Raw genomic sequence first — 14,319 nt, 5'->3', positions numbered from 1 at the left:
GGTACCAGCGTCGAGCTGCGAACCTGTTCCGGGGATGGAGGCGGTACCGGGCTGTCCACAGGGGAACGCATCGACACCTCCTGAATGGAGGGTGAGCGGTCCTCCCGATGTCGATGCTTGGGTTCCGGTGGTACCGGCGACCCAGAGTTCTCGGTACCACGCTTGGAGGGTGACCGATGCCGGTGCTTCTTTACCTTCGCACGACGCATGGCATCGGTACCCCCCGGTACCGAAGAGGAAGACGTCAAATCCAAACGCTTCCTCAGGTCCGGGTCCAAAGAGGGTCGATCCCGGGGGGGCTGTACCACGGGAGCCCTCGAGACAGGCGGAGACCTGCTCATGGGCTCACCGCCACCAGGAGGGGAATGGACAGCCCTCACCTGCACTCCAGACACATCGAAGCACCCTCCGATGACATCCTCAGGAGGAACGATCCTGGTCTCGTAGCTGCACCAGACGATGACCTCGATACCGAAGGCCTCGATGTCGATGCCGGTAACGATGGACGCGGTACCGAAGTCGATGCTGGACGCGGTACCGAAGGCTCCGATGTCGAGGCCCGCGGGACTGAGGATGTCGACGCGCCAGATGAAGCCCCGAACAAGCTTCCACTGGGCTAAATCTCGCTGCCTGAGTTCTCCTCTTCAAAAGAAGACAGAGATTACAGGCCTGAGGACGGTGCCCAGCCCCCAGACACTGAAGGCAAGAAGCGTGCCTATCAGTGAGAGAGATTATCCGGCCGCACTGGGTGCACGGTTTGAAGCCGCTGGAAGGCTTCGATGACATGGGCGGAAAAATCTCGCCGGCAAAATCGAAGTCCGCGATGGTGAAAAAAGGGGCACCAAAAGCTCACCAAAAAACGAACGAGCGGCAAAAAAAGCCGCAATCGACCATGAAAGAAAACTTACGGGCCAACATTAGAGATCAAGGAAAAAGTTAGAAATTTTTTAGCGAAAAAAACGCGAATCGCGAGGGATCTCCAAGGGGCGCGGAGTGACCGAAAAAACAGCCGTCCCGAGCCGCAGAAAAAAGGAGACTAGCGAGCACGAGCGATTTCGGGCGGGAAGACGGCCGCGCATGCGCACATCGCGGGCGCGCGCGAGGACTAGCAAACTCTGTTGCTAGGAAGATCTCCGGTCGGAGGGGCTGCTTGGACACCCATTTGTGAGAACAAGCAGCCTGCTTGTCCTCGGAGAATTTAAATCACCCATTAATATTACATTGCCCAATTTATTCGCTTCCCTAATTTCCTTTGACACTGCTGCGTCTGTCTGCTCATCCTGGCCAGGCGGACGGTAGTACACTCCTATTACCGTCCTTTTTCCCTTTTCACGTGGAATTTCAATCCACAAAGATTCCAATAGGGGTTTCATCTCCTGCAATATTTGCAGCCTGAGTCAAGGTTCTCATTTACATACAGTGCTACCCCTCCCTCCAATCCTATTCACCCTATCGCTACAATATAATTTGTAGCCCGGTATGACTGTGTCCCATTGGTTATCTTCCTTCCACCAGGTCTCAGAGACGCCAATAATATCCAATTTTTCATTGTGTGCAATGTACTCCAGCTCTCCCATCTTATGTCTCAGGCTCCTGGCATTTGCGTATAGACATTTCAATGCATGCTTGTTCTGTTTTATTTTACGTTTAATACATGCCATTATTAATATGTTATCTTCTGTCTGGTAATTATTAATTTTATTTAAGGGCATTTGATCTACTACGATTTCTTTGACATTCTTACTTACAAGTAACCTTTTCTTCCCTGTCTGGGTGATATCCTCAAGATACCTTATCCCGAACCATGCGCTTTTGAGCGACTGTCAGCCTCTCCCCCCATTTCTAGTTTAAAAGCTGTTCTATTTCCTTTTTAAAAGTCGACACCAGCAGCCTGGTCCCACCCTGGTTAAGGTGAAGCCCATCAGATCGAAATAGGCTCTCCCTTCCCCAGAATGCTGACCAGTTCCTGACAAATCCAAAACCCTCTTCCCCACAACATCGTCTCATCCACGCGTTGAGACTCCGGATCTCTGCCTGGCGCTTGGGCCCTGTGCGTGGAACAGGTAGTATTTCAGAAAACGCTACCCTAGAGGATCTGGATTTGAGCTTCCTTCCTAAAAGCCTAAATTTAGCTTCCAGAACCACTCTCCCACATTTTCCTACGTCGTTGGTACCCACGTGTACCAAGACGGCCGGCTCCTCCCCAGTACTATCTAAAACCAGATCCTGCAGTGCCCGCTAGACTCTGTTAATGCAAATGAAATGGCTTACTTCACAGTTCCAGAGAGCACCTTTTACACAATTTCAGCCCAAAGAATAGGAATCACCAGCACAGCAATTCAATACAATTTAAAGAAAAACCTTCTAGGCCAAAATTGTAAAACTAGCAATTTTAGATTAAGGAATAGGATAGACCCACAGCAAAAGAAAGAACAGTGTTTTTGTTTTTTCTCAAAGTTTGTTTTAGATAAGATATATACTCAAACAGTTATAGAAGAAAAGTTTTAGGACTGTAACAGCCTCAGTCCCTCAAACAGTTTAGTAAGAAAAGTTTTAGAACACAGGCAGACTGCTACCAAACCAAACCAGCTCTAAGAATCCCACAGGTTCAAGGTAAGTGAAGCTCTGTCACTTACCATCTGGATATACACTAATTGCCCCTCCTCCTCTAGCTGCTAGCCTCTATCTGTTATGCAAATGAAATGGCTTACTTCAGTGGGTAGAGAAAAGCACAGTTTCAGAGAGCACCTTTTACAAGATTTCAGCACAAAGAATAGGAATCACCAGCACAGTAATTCAATACAATTTAAAGGAAAACCTTCTAGCCCAAAATTGTAAAAACTAGCAATTTTAGATTAAGGAATAGTCCAGACCCACAGCAAAAGTTAGTGCCAAATTTTTTTCCAGGACCAATTTTTGAGTGTTATTTATAGAATTCCTCCCAAAGTATATGGGGACAGTCTTAAATATCTACACATGTATACCCCAGAATAGATGTGAGATAGGGGAGATATAATAGAAACATTTGAATGCTACACAGAAGGCGGCTTCTTTCAGCGGAAAGGAAGCTCTGGAACAAAGAGTCATAAGAGAAAGGTGAAAGGGTATAGGCACAGGAGTAATCTAAGGAAATATTTCTTTACAAAAAGGGTGGTAGATACATGGAACACAGTTTCCCAGTGGAACTGAGGACAGTATCTGAATTCAAGAAAGCATTGGGAAGGACAGAAGATCTTTGAGGGAGAGAAAGGAATCATGGAACTAAACAGTGTGGATGGGCAGGCTGGATATTCTAATTCTACTAGTAAAAGAGGCCCGTTTCTGAGCAAATGAAACGGGCGCTAGCAAGGTTTTTGTCACCAACACCCCCTCCCCAACCCCTTCATTGTTCTGCCATTGCTCCGCCCTCAACGTCATGACGTTTGACGCGAGGGCGGGGCCCGGAGCGATTTCCCAACACCCCCCGCCTCCCTCCCTGTCAACCCCTTCGTTGTTCTGCCATCAAGGTTTTCGTCGCCAACACCCCCCCCTCCCTGCCTGCCAACCCCTTCGTTGTTCTGCCATTGCTCCGCCCTCAACGTCATGACGTTTGACGCAAGGGCGGGACCCGGAGCAATTTCCCAACACCCCCCTCCCTCCCTGCCAACCCCTTCGTTGTTCTGCCAATGCTCCGCCCTCAAGGGCGGGGCCCGGAGCAATTTCGGTGGCTTCACCACCACGAACCTTCGAACCCTGTTTGAAGGAAGTCAGTGGCTTGGCTTCACTGACGTCACTGTCTTCAGAACTTTGAGGGTGAGTTTTATATATATAGATATACAGCGTTCAAAATTGTGCATGCAATTCAACTGCTTAGCGAGCCAATTAGCGCTAATTGGGTGATGTCAATTGCTAATTGACAATAATTGGAGTTTATACGCCCATTTTATAGTTGCTATTCTATAAAGATGTGCATGTAAATTTTTCCATGTGGATTCATAAAAGGGGCATGGCCATGGAAGCGGCATGGGTGGGGTATGGCACATTTTTAGGATTTGCACGCGGTGTTATAGAATTCAGGGGATCCGTGCCTAATTTAGGTGCAGGTATTTACACCAGTGTTCCATTGATATGAATCATTGGGCGCAGATCCTGACACTAAGCACTATTCTATAAACCACACTTAACTTGGAGAACTGTTTACAGAACAACACTTAGCTTGCATTTCTTTTGGTACCCGAATTTGGGTGTCATTAACAGAACTGAGTCCATAGTCTTTACATGTCAAATTCTCTGTTTCTATTCCCCCATCCACATTTGCACAATTTGATACCACATATAATACCACACATTGACTATATTCACATACACCCTCCCTATACAAGGCCCTCTAGATATCCCTGAAAAATATCTGACACTTCACACATAGACCACCACACATTCCTTCAAACTCAATTACTCTACCACACAGACACTGTTTATACAGCTCCACACATTATGATATAGTTACAGGTCATATTATTATGATCTATTTAATTACTGTATTATTTTGTTGTAAACCATTTTTGGTTAACTTTTGATTGAGGAAAACACTACATTAATGTAACGCCCATACATCCCTCCACACTTTATTATTATGAGAATGATTATTACTTGAATTTAGCTCTTACCTGTTCAGTAGCAGCTCCCCTCTCCATACCCATTCTACAAATCTGTATTGGAAAATATTCCTGAAACCATGATTCCTTATCATCCATGCCAGCCCAGCCCAGACAAGTGGTTTACTGTATGTCCCCCTGCTAGCAGATGGAGAAAAACAAAAGTTTAGAGCCAATGTCATGCCACATATAAGGGACTGGCACTGCTCTTTAGTATTTTTACATCTCCAGCAGGACAGCTAGACCCCAGGGCAATACAGAACATGATCCTGGTTGAGTTCACAGAACAGCAGTCTGTGGGCTGATTCCCCCACTTGAACAGTCTCCTAGAGCAACAATCTGAGGGCTGATTTCCCTGGTTGAGCAGACTACCCAACTCCCACTCTGCAGGCTGACTACCCTGGTCAAGCAGGTGCTGGTTAAGCACAATTGGTCTGACGAGCTTCCCTTCTATCTTCTGAGGTATCTTTAGGACATAATGAGCTGTAGTCTATTAAGTCTTCCAATAAGTTTGGGTAAAAAAAACGAGTCTTCCTCCTCTGACAGGGACGTCATTTGTTTTTATCTTTTACTGAAAAGATACATTTGCTTCTCTTGATAGCCAGGTATTCTTTTTTTTATTAAAAAAAATTTATTTACCGCCTAATACCTAGGCAGTTTACAAAAAAAGCATACATATAAATATAAAAAGTTCATAAAACAATTAAAATCAACTTTAGACAAATAGGTCTAGATTCTATATGTAGCGCCTGAAAATCAGTGTAAAAAAAAAAAAAGAACCTCCGACTAGGCGTAGTCTATAAAGAACACCTAGATTTAGGCGCCCTTTATAGAATATGCCTAGTGGCCATGCCTGTGCTTAACACTAGGCACATCCATTTACGCTAAGTAAAACTTGGTGTAAATACTGACACCTAAGTTAGGCACAAAGCAGGTGTATTCTATAATCATGCATGTAGATTTTTGGAACGCCCAAGGTCCACCCATTCAAAGCTGGAGGCCACACCCCCATTTTGGCAAAACGCATTAGAACTTACACGCACCAGTTTACAGAATATGCCTAGCAAGTTGTGCACGTAAATTATGCCATTAGTATTAATAATTGCTTGTTAAGTAACAATTGTCAGAGCTGATTGGCTTACGTAATAAAATTGTGTGTGCAAATCTAGAATAAAACTGGATGTGTGCGCACAGTTTTGGGGTAGAATCTGAAAGATGGTACTACTCTTCACTTGCAAAAATAACTGCTTGCCCTCTATCTATACGCATAACAAAATGTGTTTTTAACAATTTTTTGAATTGTGCCACAGTCCAACATAAACAAATTTGTCCATTCCACAATTGAACACTAGCTACAGAAAATGCTGAAACTAATCAAACTAAATCACGGGGTATACTGCATTAATCACTGGGGGAAACAGTCTCATAACTTCTACCTCAAAAACCAACAGTGTATTAATAACTAATAAGTCAATATACTGTAAAATGCCACAAAACATTATCAAAAATTAAACATACAGATATGTGCTCATAGATAACAGAGAGACCATCATAAATCCCAAAAGATTCTCTTTAATCCCAACAGGAAACCCCTCTCATGAGATTTAATCATTGCACATATCTAGGTAACAATATTTCTCCTCTTTAATATATAAACAATTTCAAACATTATACTTAAAGAATGTACTTATCTGAAAAAGCTCAACAACCTGCCTAGGTCCCAGGTCCTGACATGGACCATGTTTCGCCTGGTTTGATATAAGAAAAAGTGGAGTATAGCTGTATAAAACTTAAAAGTACTAGATTTCAGACTTATTGATTTTGGTAAAATGGGGGAATACTTGAAGAAGAAACTGATGGAATGGGGAGGTGTGGGTGAACAGGAAGCGCAGTGGTCCAAGCTGAAAACTGCTATAAATATGGCAACTGTTCTTTACGCAAGGAAAGTAAACAAAAACAAGTGAAAGAGGAAGCTTATATGGGTCTCCAAACAAGTGGCTGAAAGAATAAGGGCAAAAGAGGCTGCATTCAAAAAATACAGAAGAATACACCAAGAGGATCACAGTCAAGATTATCGGATTCAAAGAAGTGAAGCTAGCGTGCAGGTGGAAGAAAAAATGGCTAAAAATGTTAACAGAGGTGACAAGACCTTTTTCAGATATATTGGGGAAAGGAAAAAAAGAGGAATTGAATTGATATACTGAAAGATGCTGAGAATGGCTATGTGGAGAGTGATGAAGATAAAGCGAACTTGCTAAATAAATACTTCTCTTCGGTGTTCATGGAAGAAAATCTTGCAGATGGACCGCGGTTGTCTGCCGAGGAAGTATCTGGGAATAGAGAGGATATTGTACTGTTCACAGAAGAAAGTGTTTATAAAAAGCTTGAGAAACTGAAAGTGGACAAAGCAATGGGGCCGGATGGGATCCCAGGATACTGAGGGATCTCAGAGTTCTGACAGGACCCAACACCGCTGAGAGACAATGCTGGGCCCGGGGTCAACACCCCCCAAGCCCGCCCCGCTTACTTGTCCTGCTCTGCCTCCTGTCATTGTGCACAGCAAACTTCCCCAGGGCCCAGTGCTAGCATTGCAATGCTCTCCTGTTCCTGTGTGAGGCAGCGCCACAGAGCAGAGTCCTTCCTGCTGTGTCCAGAGGCTGTTTAGATGTAGCAGGAAGGAAATACTCTGCTCTGCGGTGCTGCCACGCACAGGATCACACAAGCAATACTAGTGCTGGGCGTGCCCCCCTTGGATGCCGGGCCCTGGGGAATTTTGCCCCCCCTTTCGGCAGCCCTGACAGGACATCTCAAGCATTTATTTAATAGATCTATAGAGACGGGAGAAGTTCTCCAGGAGTGGAGAAGAGATGATGTGGTTTTTATTTTTGTTACATTTGTACCCCGCGCTTTCCCACTCATGGCAGGCACAATGCGGTAGGCCCAGAGTCACAAGGAGTTGCCTGTGCCGGGAATCGAACTCAGTTCCTCAGGACCAAAGTCCACCACCCTAACCACTAGGCCACTCCTCTTACAAAAGCACAGACAGGAAAGAAGTGGGAAACTACAGGATGTCGGTGGTAGGAAAAATAATGGAGTCACCCACTATATGTGTTTTTTGTAAACTTTAATAAAAATATATTTCACAATAATAAAAAAAGATAATGTAGTAGGCTCGCCTATATACTCAAATTTGTCTTTTTAGCTTACAAAATGTTTTTCTTGCCTGAATATCAGTTGAATATCCTCTTTATGACAGCTGACATCTTATTACTTTCCCCTCCCCTCCAATTTGGTAGAAAGAGAAGAAAATCATACTGAATGAAGTCCTAACTAAAAATACTTTGCAAATCTCCTAAAACAAGTTTTTTTAAACGACAATAATTCCCTATGCACAAGTACTGATAGTTAAAATTAGCTTTCAATTCCTCTGAACGAGTCGGTCCATTGACATTTATTATTCCCTTAGTGTTCTCAATGTATTTCGCCACTTTTGCTAATTACTCTTCCCTTCATTCTTCATTTTTCTGAAGCAGTCACAACATTTATGAAGTCACAGATTATCAATCGTATTCCAAATATGAATTGCCTTCAAGACTAAATCACAACATAGGACGTGGCAGAAAAGCTAATACTTCCGACAGAAACATCTAAATTAATGAGTCATACGAAAATTTACTGTAAAAATGTTTATTTCAGTGTAACACCAGACCCTCCACGTGCTGTAATATAAATGTCTATTCCCTCCAATATTCCCCACCGCTGCATACCGCACCGAAATCTTTGATATTGTCAGTTTTATCTAGATTTCATCACGTCGCCAGCAATTTCAGTAGATCTCCACCACAACTGGTGAAAAACCTCCTAACAGTTTTATAAAACCCTCGAAGAAGGGATTCCTTTTGGAAAGGTTATTCCGAAATAAGCGCACCAGAATCAGTTGACTTTGCATTGCATCTCCTATGTCAGGCGCATATTGGACTTTTGCTAGACTCAGATCCAAGGACAAACACGAACCTTCTCCACCACGCCCCGTTTTCTACCCAAAAGGAGCAAGCAACTAGCAAGTCCAAAAAGCAGAAATTTCATTTCTCCATTACCAAGGATGGACCGAAGCAGCATCAATCAAACTACCTTTGTAGCCTTGTAGGCGGAAGGGTCTGCACTGCAAAAGTAAATCCGAAACAGGACACAGGCACTATACAGATCTCTGTTAAAACTAAGGGTGGGGAAGGGAATATTTTATTTTTTTACAGAATCACTGGCTGAACAATTGAAAGCGGGCACATAAGAGCTCGAGGGGTTGGGAAGTTGCTCTAGCGTCCAAGAAGCCAGGGAAATGAACGGGCGAGCTTTCCTGTCTGCTCCAGGGCTTGGCAATCCTTCCCTCTACATCGGACTCACTTTTACCTGTGGAAGGAGATGGCCCCCTTCTTTCCCTTCCCCTGTCTGTTGGAGCAGTTGAACGCCGCACAGCAAATCACCATCTCCGGCCTTAACACCTTGCCTTTAAGTTCCTTCCGGGTCCGGGACCGACCGTTTTAACTGAGGCGAACGTGATTTATCGGGGGAGGGGGGTGGAGGAGGAACAAGACCAAAACACAAAGATAGGGAGAGCAGCGTTCGTAGCCGTACAACAAGATGGCGGTCCCAATTCGCTTCACAACTGTCTGTTGTAGCCTGTACAACAATACAGAATAGTGGCTGCGGACATAATTTTCTTTCAAAACTGCGAAGCATTGGAACATTAGTGGGTAGAATAAGCAGTCATTTTACAATTTGAATGTTTGGACTGTCAACGTAGTTTTATGTTTTTAATTGCTATATAGTGGATAAAACTTTGTTGGATAAATTTGTCCTGAAACCATCCTTGGACACTGAAACTTCAGTACATCCGTATGGCGACCACTATACTTTCTCTTGTTGAGCAGTACTTTTTTTTTTACATTAGCTGAACACTAAAGTAACTTTCAATGCCCATAGATCCTTTATTCGATATACTTTAGAATACGTACAACAAAATGGCAGTTACCACAGCGCTCACCACCTTCGCTCATTTCCGCATAAAAAACTAATCACGCCGCGCCTCTGCTGTACTTGACCGGTAAACCCCGCCCATCAGGAAAGGACCACTGTGAAATTGCTTCCTGATTGGTTATGTTGGGCCTTGTTTCCACAGCAGCAGCCGGGTTGTGGGGTTAGGTTGTGCCTGTGTACTAGGACTGTAGCGGCTTCCCAGCCTTCTCTGGTCTGTTTTGTTTCTGAGCGAGGAATGATGGACGCAGGTGAGCGTACACACGAGCTGTATTTGTCCTAGACAGCTACAAGGTTCTCACTTCGGTGGGTACCAATGCCTATGGGGCTCTGCCTGCCCTTTCCACTGCTGTGGGACATGAAGGAGGCTGTCAGGGCATGTCTGGCTGGGAGGTTGGGCTGTGGCTGCTTGCTTTTCTTGTCACAGTGTGTCTGTAAGTGCCATCATTAGTGACTTGTTAAAAACAACAACGTACATCTATTTAGCTATGTTCATCTCTCTCGTGTGTGTGTGTGTGTATATATATATTTAAAACCCTTTAGTGTCCAATGTTCACGTAATAAGCCATATGGGAACATTGGACACTAAAGGGTTAATACTCTGTAGGTGCATTGTATACTTGCCTCTTGGAAGGGGTTTCCCTAGAACAGAACGTTAGTTCCCCTCTAAAGTGAAAAATGATATGTAGCTGGTGGGTCTTCCTGCTGCTGCTCTTCGTTCAGGTATGAGTCACTACTAGATAGTCTTTTTAGATAATTGATGTACACATGCTAGTTGTCTCTGGGTCTGGTAGAAGCTGGTGGCACCTTATAGACTAAACAGTTTATTGAGGCATGAGTTTTTGAGAATAAATGTCCACTTCATCAGAATCTTGAAATGTAGTTTAACAAGTGGGGACAAAAGAAAAAGTAGGGGGTAGATTCAGGGGCATAGCCAAACAACAGATTTTGTGTGGGCCTAGGCAAGAAGTGGGTGGGCACTGAAGCCCTCATGATCAAAAGCCCTGCGCTGTTCCAAACAGCGCCCTAAAAATAGCGCCAGGACAGCGCAGGGCTTTTCTGCATCGATGATCAAAGATAATGCATGCAAATCTAAGCAGCGCTATTATCTTTGATTATCATGTTGAAGTGCGGGAGAATTGCGCCTGAGCATGCGCTCAGTACAATCCTCCTGCACTTGTTTGACAGGTCTGGGCTGTCAAAAGCCCAAACCTGTCAAACAGCCTGCCCCGAGGCCCGAACAACGAGGCCCCCCCCAAACCCCCAGAAAACGTTGTGGCCGCCGCCGGCCAAACCCTCTCCCACCCAGCTACGGGGGGGGGGGCTGGAGGTCCGATGGGTCTCCAGCCCACCCCAAATCCTCCCCCCAGCGTTCTCCTTAAATTCCCTGGTGGTCCGTGGTGTCGTGACACCCCCCTGGCCCCGTCCCCTCCCGGCCCCCCTACCTTGTGTTGGAGGAGGGACGCAGCCTGCCTGCCTCCCTCCTCTTCCTGTCAGTCGAAGCCCAAAATGGCGGGGCCAGGGGGGTGTCACGACACCACGGACCACCAGGGAATTTAAGGAGAACGCTGGGGGGAGGATTTGGGGTGGGCTGGAGGTCCACCGGACCTCTAGCCCCCCCCCCCCCCCCCCCTGTTGATGGATCGACGATTTCTGGGGGTTTCAGGGGCTGGAGACCCACCGGACCTCCCACCGGACCTCCAGCCCCCGTTCGCGTTTGCCTTGGGGGGGGGGGGAAAGGGGGGCTGGACAGGGCTCACCATTCCTCCCCAATGATCCGCAAAATCTAACGCCAGCTCGGAGCTGGCGTTGATTTTGCTGCGGCCAGCAACCCAATCTTTGGCACGCTGTTCGCTGATCATTGGGGATGAATGCGTTAAGCGCCAATTAGCATGCATTCGCAAGCTAATTGCGCTAGAAGCCCTGTTTAGCATGCATTTGCATGCTACTTGCGCTGAGAGCCCTCGAGTGCACTGTTTCAGGCGCTCGAGGGCTCTGATCATGGGTCGGCTGCAAACTCTGGCGCTAGTATGGCGTTAACAGCCTCTAGCGCCAGAGTTTGCTTTTGATCATGAGGGCCTGAGTGTTCTCCCCCCTCCCCCCAAAAAATATCTCAGCTGGCGGGAAACCGCTTCTTTCCTTGTCATCAAGCAAATCAATCCATTTCGAATGGGTTGTGTCCACCTACCAGCAGGGGGAGATAGAGAGCACTGAAAACCATAGTGCCTCTTGGCCAGCTAGCTCCATCTACCTCCCAGTATTCTCTATCTCCCCAGCAGGGTTGGACGCAGCTTATTCAGCTCCTTCAAAAATCTGCCTGGGGTAGCTCCTGGTCTTTTGCCAGTTGTAGCAGGGGTGTTGTGGCTATTGCAGCTTCACTTTAAAGGCACATAGGTTAGCCCTTTTCCTGCCTTACCCTTCCCCCCCTATGTGGATGCAGGTATATAGGTTTGCCCTGTCCCTGCCTTTCCCACATTCTTCTATGTGGATGCAGGCACATTGGTATGTCCTTTCCCTGCCTTTCCCACACTCTTCTATGTGGATGCAGGCACATTGGTTCGTCCTTTCCCTGCCTTTCCTACTCTCCTGGACCTCCGGGGTGCCTCTGTAGCTGTTGCTTCTAACTTTCCTCACAGTGTTAAAAAAAAACGTGACGCGCTTGTTGGCGTTGCGATTCTGAGGCTTCCTTCTGTCTGTGCAGCGTGACCGGAGCTCTGTGACTCAGTCTGGTGAGGTAAGAGAGTCGTTAGCTCCTCTGGGGAGGGCCCGCGATCGGAACGTTTTTGGCGCGAATCCGCCATTTTGAAATTTTCCGCCGTTTTCGGCGCTGTTCATGTTGTGGCAAGCGCAGATCCACAGCGGGGCTCTGTAAATCGTGCTCTTCAGACATCAGGGCCGGACCGAGCATGGCGAATGAGGATCCTTCCCACTCGGTGGAGCTGGCAGTGGGCGCCATCTTGGATGCGCCTCAGGGCTCGACCCCCGCAGGAGCGGAGGGGTCTGAGGCCAGAGGGGAGCCTCAGATGGAGGCTACCAGAGGAGCTGCTTACCCCGGATTGGAACCGGGAGGCCAGGGTGAGCCTTTCTCCCCTGAGTTTGTGTTGCTTTTACATAAAGCGTTCATGTTAAAAGAGCTCTGCCGCAGATGTCTGTCTCTGCGTTGCTACCTGGTTCCCCTCCGGTGGAGACTGGCCCGGGATTGCCATCGGGCGTTTTTTTTCCCCAGACAGTTGGCCGCAACACAAGTGCAGAAGGGTAAATTCCCCTTCAGAGAATGGCGCACCCCCCCCCCCCCATGGTCGGGCTGTGGGGATTCTGAGGGGTCTGGCAGGCCTTCATGGTCCGAAGAGCCAGAGGAAGGTGTAGGATTGCCACTGGATCCAGATGATCCCACTGCGGTTAGGATTTTCCACCGTGAGGAGCTGCCAGCGCTTATTTCTGATGCCTTACAGGCTCTCTCTATTGAAGATCCTGTGATGGGTGAAGCCTCCTCTGGTTATCCGAGGATGGCAAGGATTAAGAAGCCTGCTTGAGCCTTTCCTTTGCATGACTCCATCCAAGAGATTATTTCGGCTCAATGGGCTGACCCTGAGGGGCCTTTGAAAGTTACCAGGGCAATGGGGCACTTATACTCTCTCAGTGAGGAGCACTTGGCACACTTGGCCGTACCTAAAGTGGATGCCCTAGTCACGGCTGTGACGAAAAAGACTACCCTCCCAGTAGAGACAGGGGTCTCCGTGAAGGACATGCAGGATCGACGTCTGGAATCAGCAGTCAAACGGTCCTTTGAGATTTCAGGCCTAGCCTTACAGGCATCTGTGTGCAGTTGTTATGCTGCTCGAGCCTGCCTCGCTTGGTTGCAACAGGCAGTGGAACAGCCCGGGGATGGAGCAGAGCCCCTTTCGGAGGTGGCACCGCGGATGGAGTCGGCCTTGTCATTTTTGTCTGACGCCCTCTATGATCTGGTCAGAGCTTCGGCTAAACAGATGGCTGTGGCGGTGGCCGCTCGCCGCCTTCTATGGCTTTGGCATTGGGCGGCTGACATGGCCTCTAAGCAAAGGTTGGAGAAGTTGCCCTTCCAGGGCCTTCTCCTATTTGGTGAGGAGTTGGAGAAAATTGTTAAAGGCCTGGGGGAAACTATACCCCAGCGCTTACCCGAGGATAGGCCACGGCCTTCTTCCAAGGGTCAGGCGGTTCCCTCCTCTTCCAGACCTCGCTTCCGTGAAGCTAGAAGGTACCGCCCGGGACGTTCTGCTGGGTTTACTTCACATGCCCGCTTTCAGCAGAGGAACTCCTTTCGCTCGGACAAACATTCCGCAGCGGCCGGCTCAAGGCCTGGAGTTCATGGACGACCCTCTCGATGGTGCGCCGGCCCACTCCTTGATTCCTGCAGTTGGAGGACGTCTTTCCCTCTTTCTCGAGGAATGGGTCAAGATTACCTCAGATCAGTGGGTTTTGAACCTGATCAGAGATGGCTACAGATTAGAATTCAGTGCCCCGGTGAGAGACGTGTTTGTGGAGTCCCGATGCGGTTCTGCTGTCAGACGGCGGCGGTAGAGGAGACTTTGCAAGGCTTGTTGCAGCTTGGGGCGGTGGTCCCTGTGCCTCCCGCCGAGATCGGCTACGGTCGTTACTCCATTTACTTTGTGGTGCC

The 14,319-nt window shown here is 47.4% G+C and overlaps 2 protein-coding genes across 7 annotated transcripts in view; one reads left to right on the top strand and one right to left on the bottom strand.

Moving 5' to 3' along the window:
* THAP4 (THAP domain containing 4) overlaps positions 1-9,213 on the bottom strand; it is a 563,666-nt gene extending 554,453 nt beyond the window's left edge. Inside the window, exon 1 of one of the 4 annotated variants that reach the window (XM_030215986.1) lies at positions 9,042-9,213. In XM_030215986.1, the coding sequence (XP_030071846.1) occupies positions 9,042-9,118 (77 nt within the window). In that variant the 5' untranslated portion in view covers positions 9,119-9,213. The remainder of the gene's footprint in view (positions 1-9,041) is intronic. The other 3 variants (XM_030215985.1, XM_030215984.1, XM_030215988.1) reach the window with 3 other exon arrangements.
* Positions 9,214-9,806: 593 nt separating this feature from the next.
* Positions 9,807-14,319, top strand: part of ATG4B (autophagy related 4B cysteine peptidase) — a 471,612-nt gene continuing 467,099 nt past the window's right edge. For 2 of the 3 annotated variants that reach the window (XM_030215862.1, XM_030215861.1), the window contains exon 1: positions 9,979-10,099. In XM_030215862.1, coding sequence (XP_030071722.1) covers positions 9,982-10,099 — 118 coding nt within the window. In that variant the 5' untranslated portion in view covers positions 9,979-9,981. Of the gene's footprint in view, positions 9,917-9,978; positions 10,100-14,319 lie in introns of those variants that run through there. The other variant, XM_030215863.1, reaches the window with a different exon arrangement.

This window comes from Microcaecilia unicolor, chromosome 10, assembly GCF_901765095.1.
Source record: "Microcaecilia unicolor chromosome 10, aMicUni1.1, whole genome shotgun sequence".
Taxonomy (NCBI): domain Eukaryota; kingdom Metazoa; phylum Chordata; class Amphibia; order Gymnophiona; family Siphonopidae; genus Microcaecilia; species Microcaecilia unicolor.
Note: the sequence above shows the minus strand (reverse complement) of the source record. Positions and strands in the feature narration are given on the sequence as shown.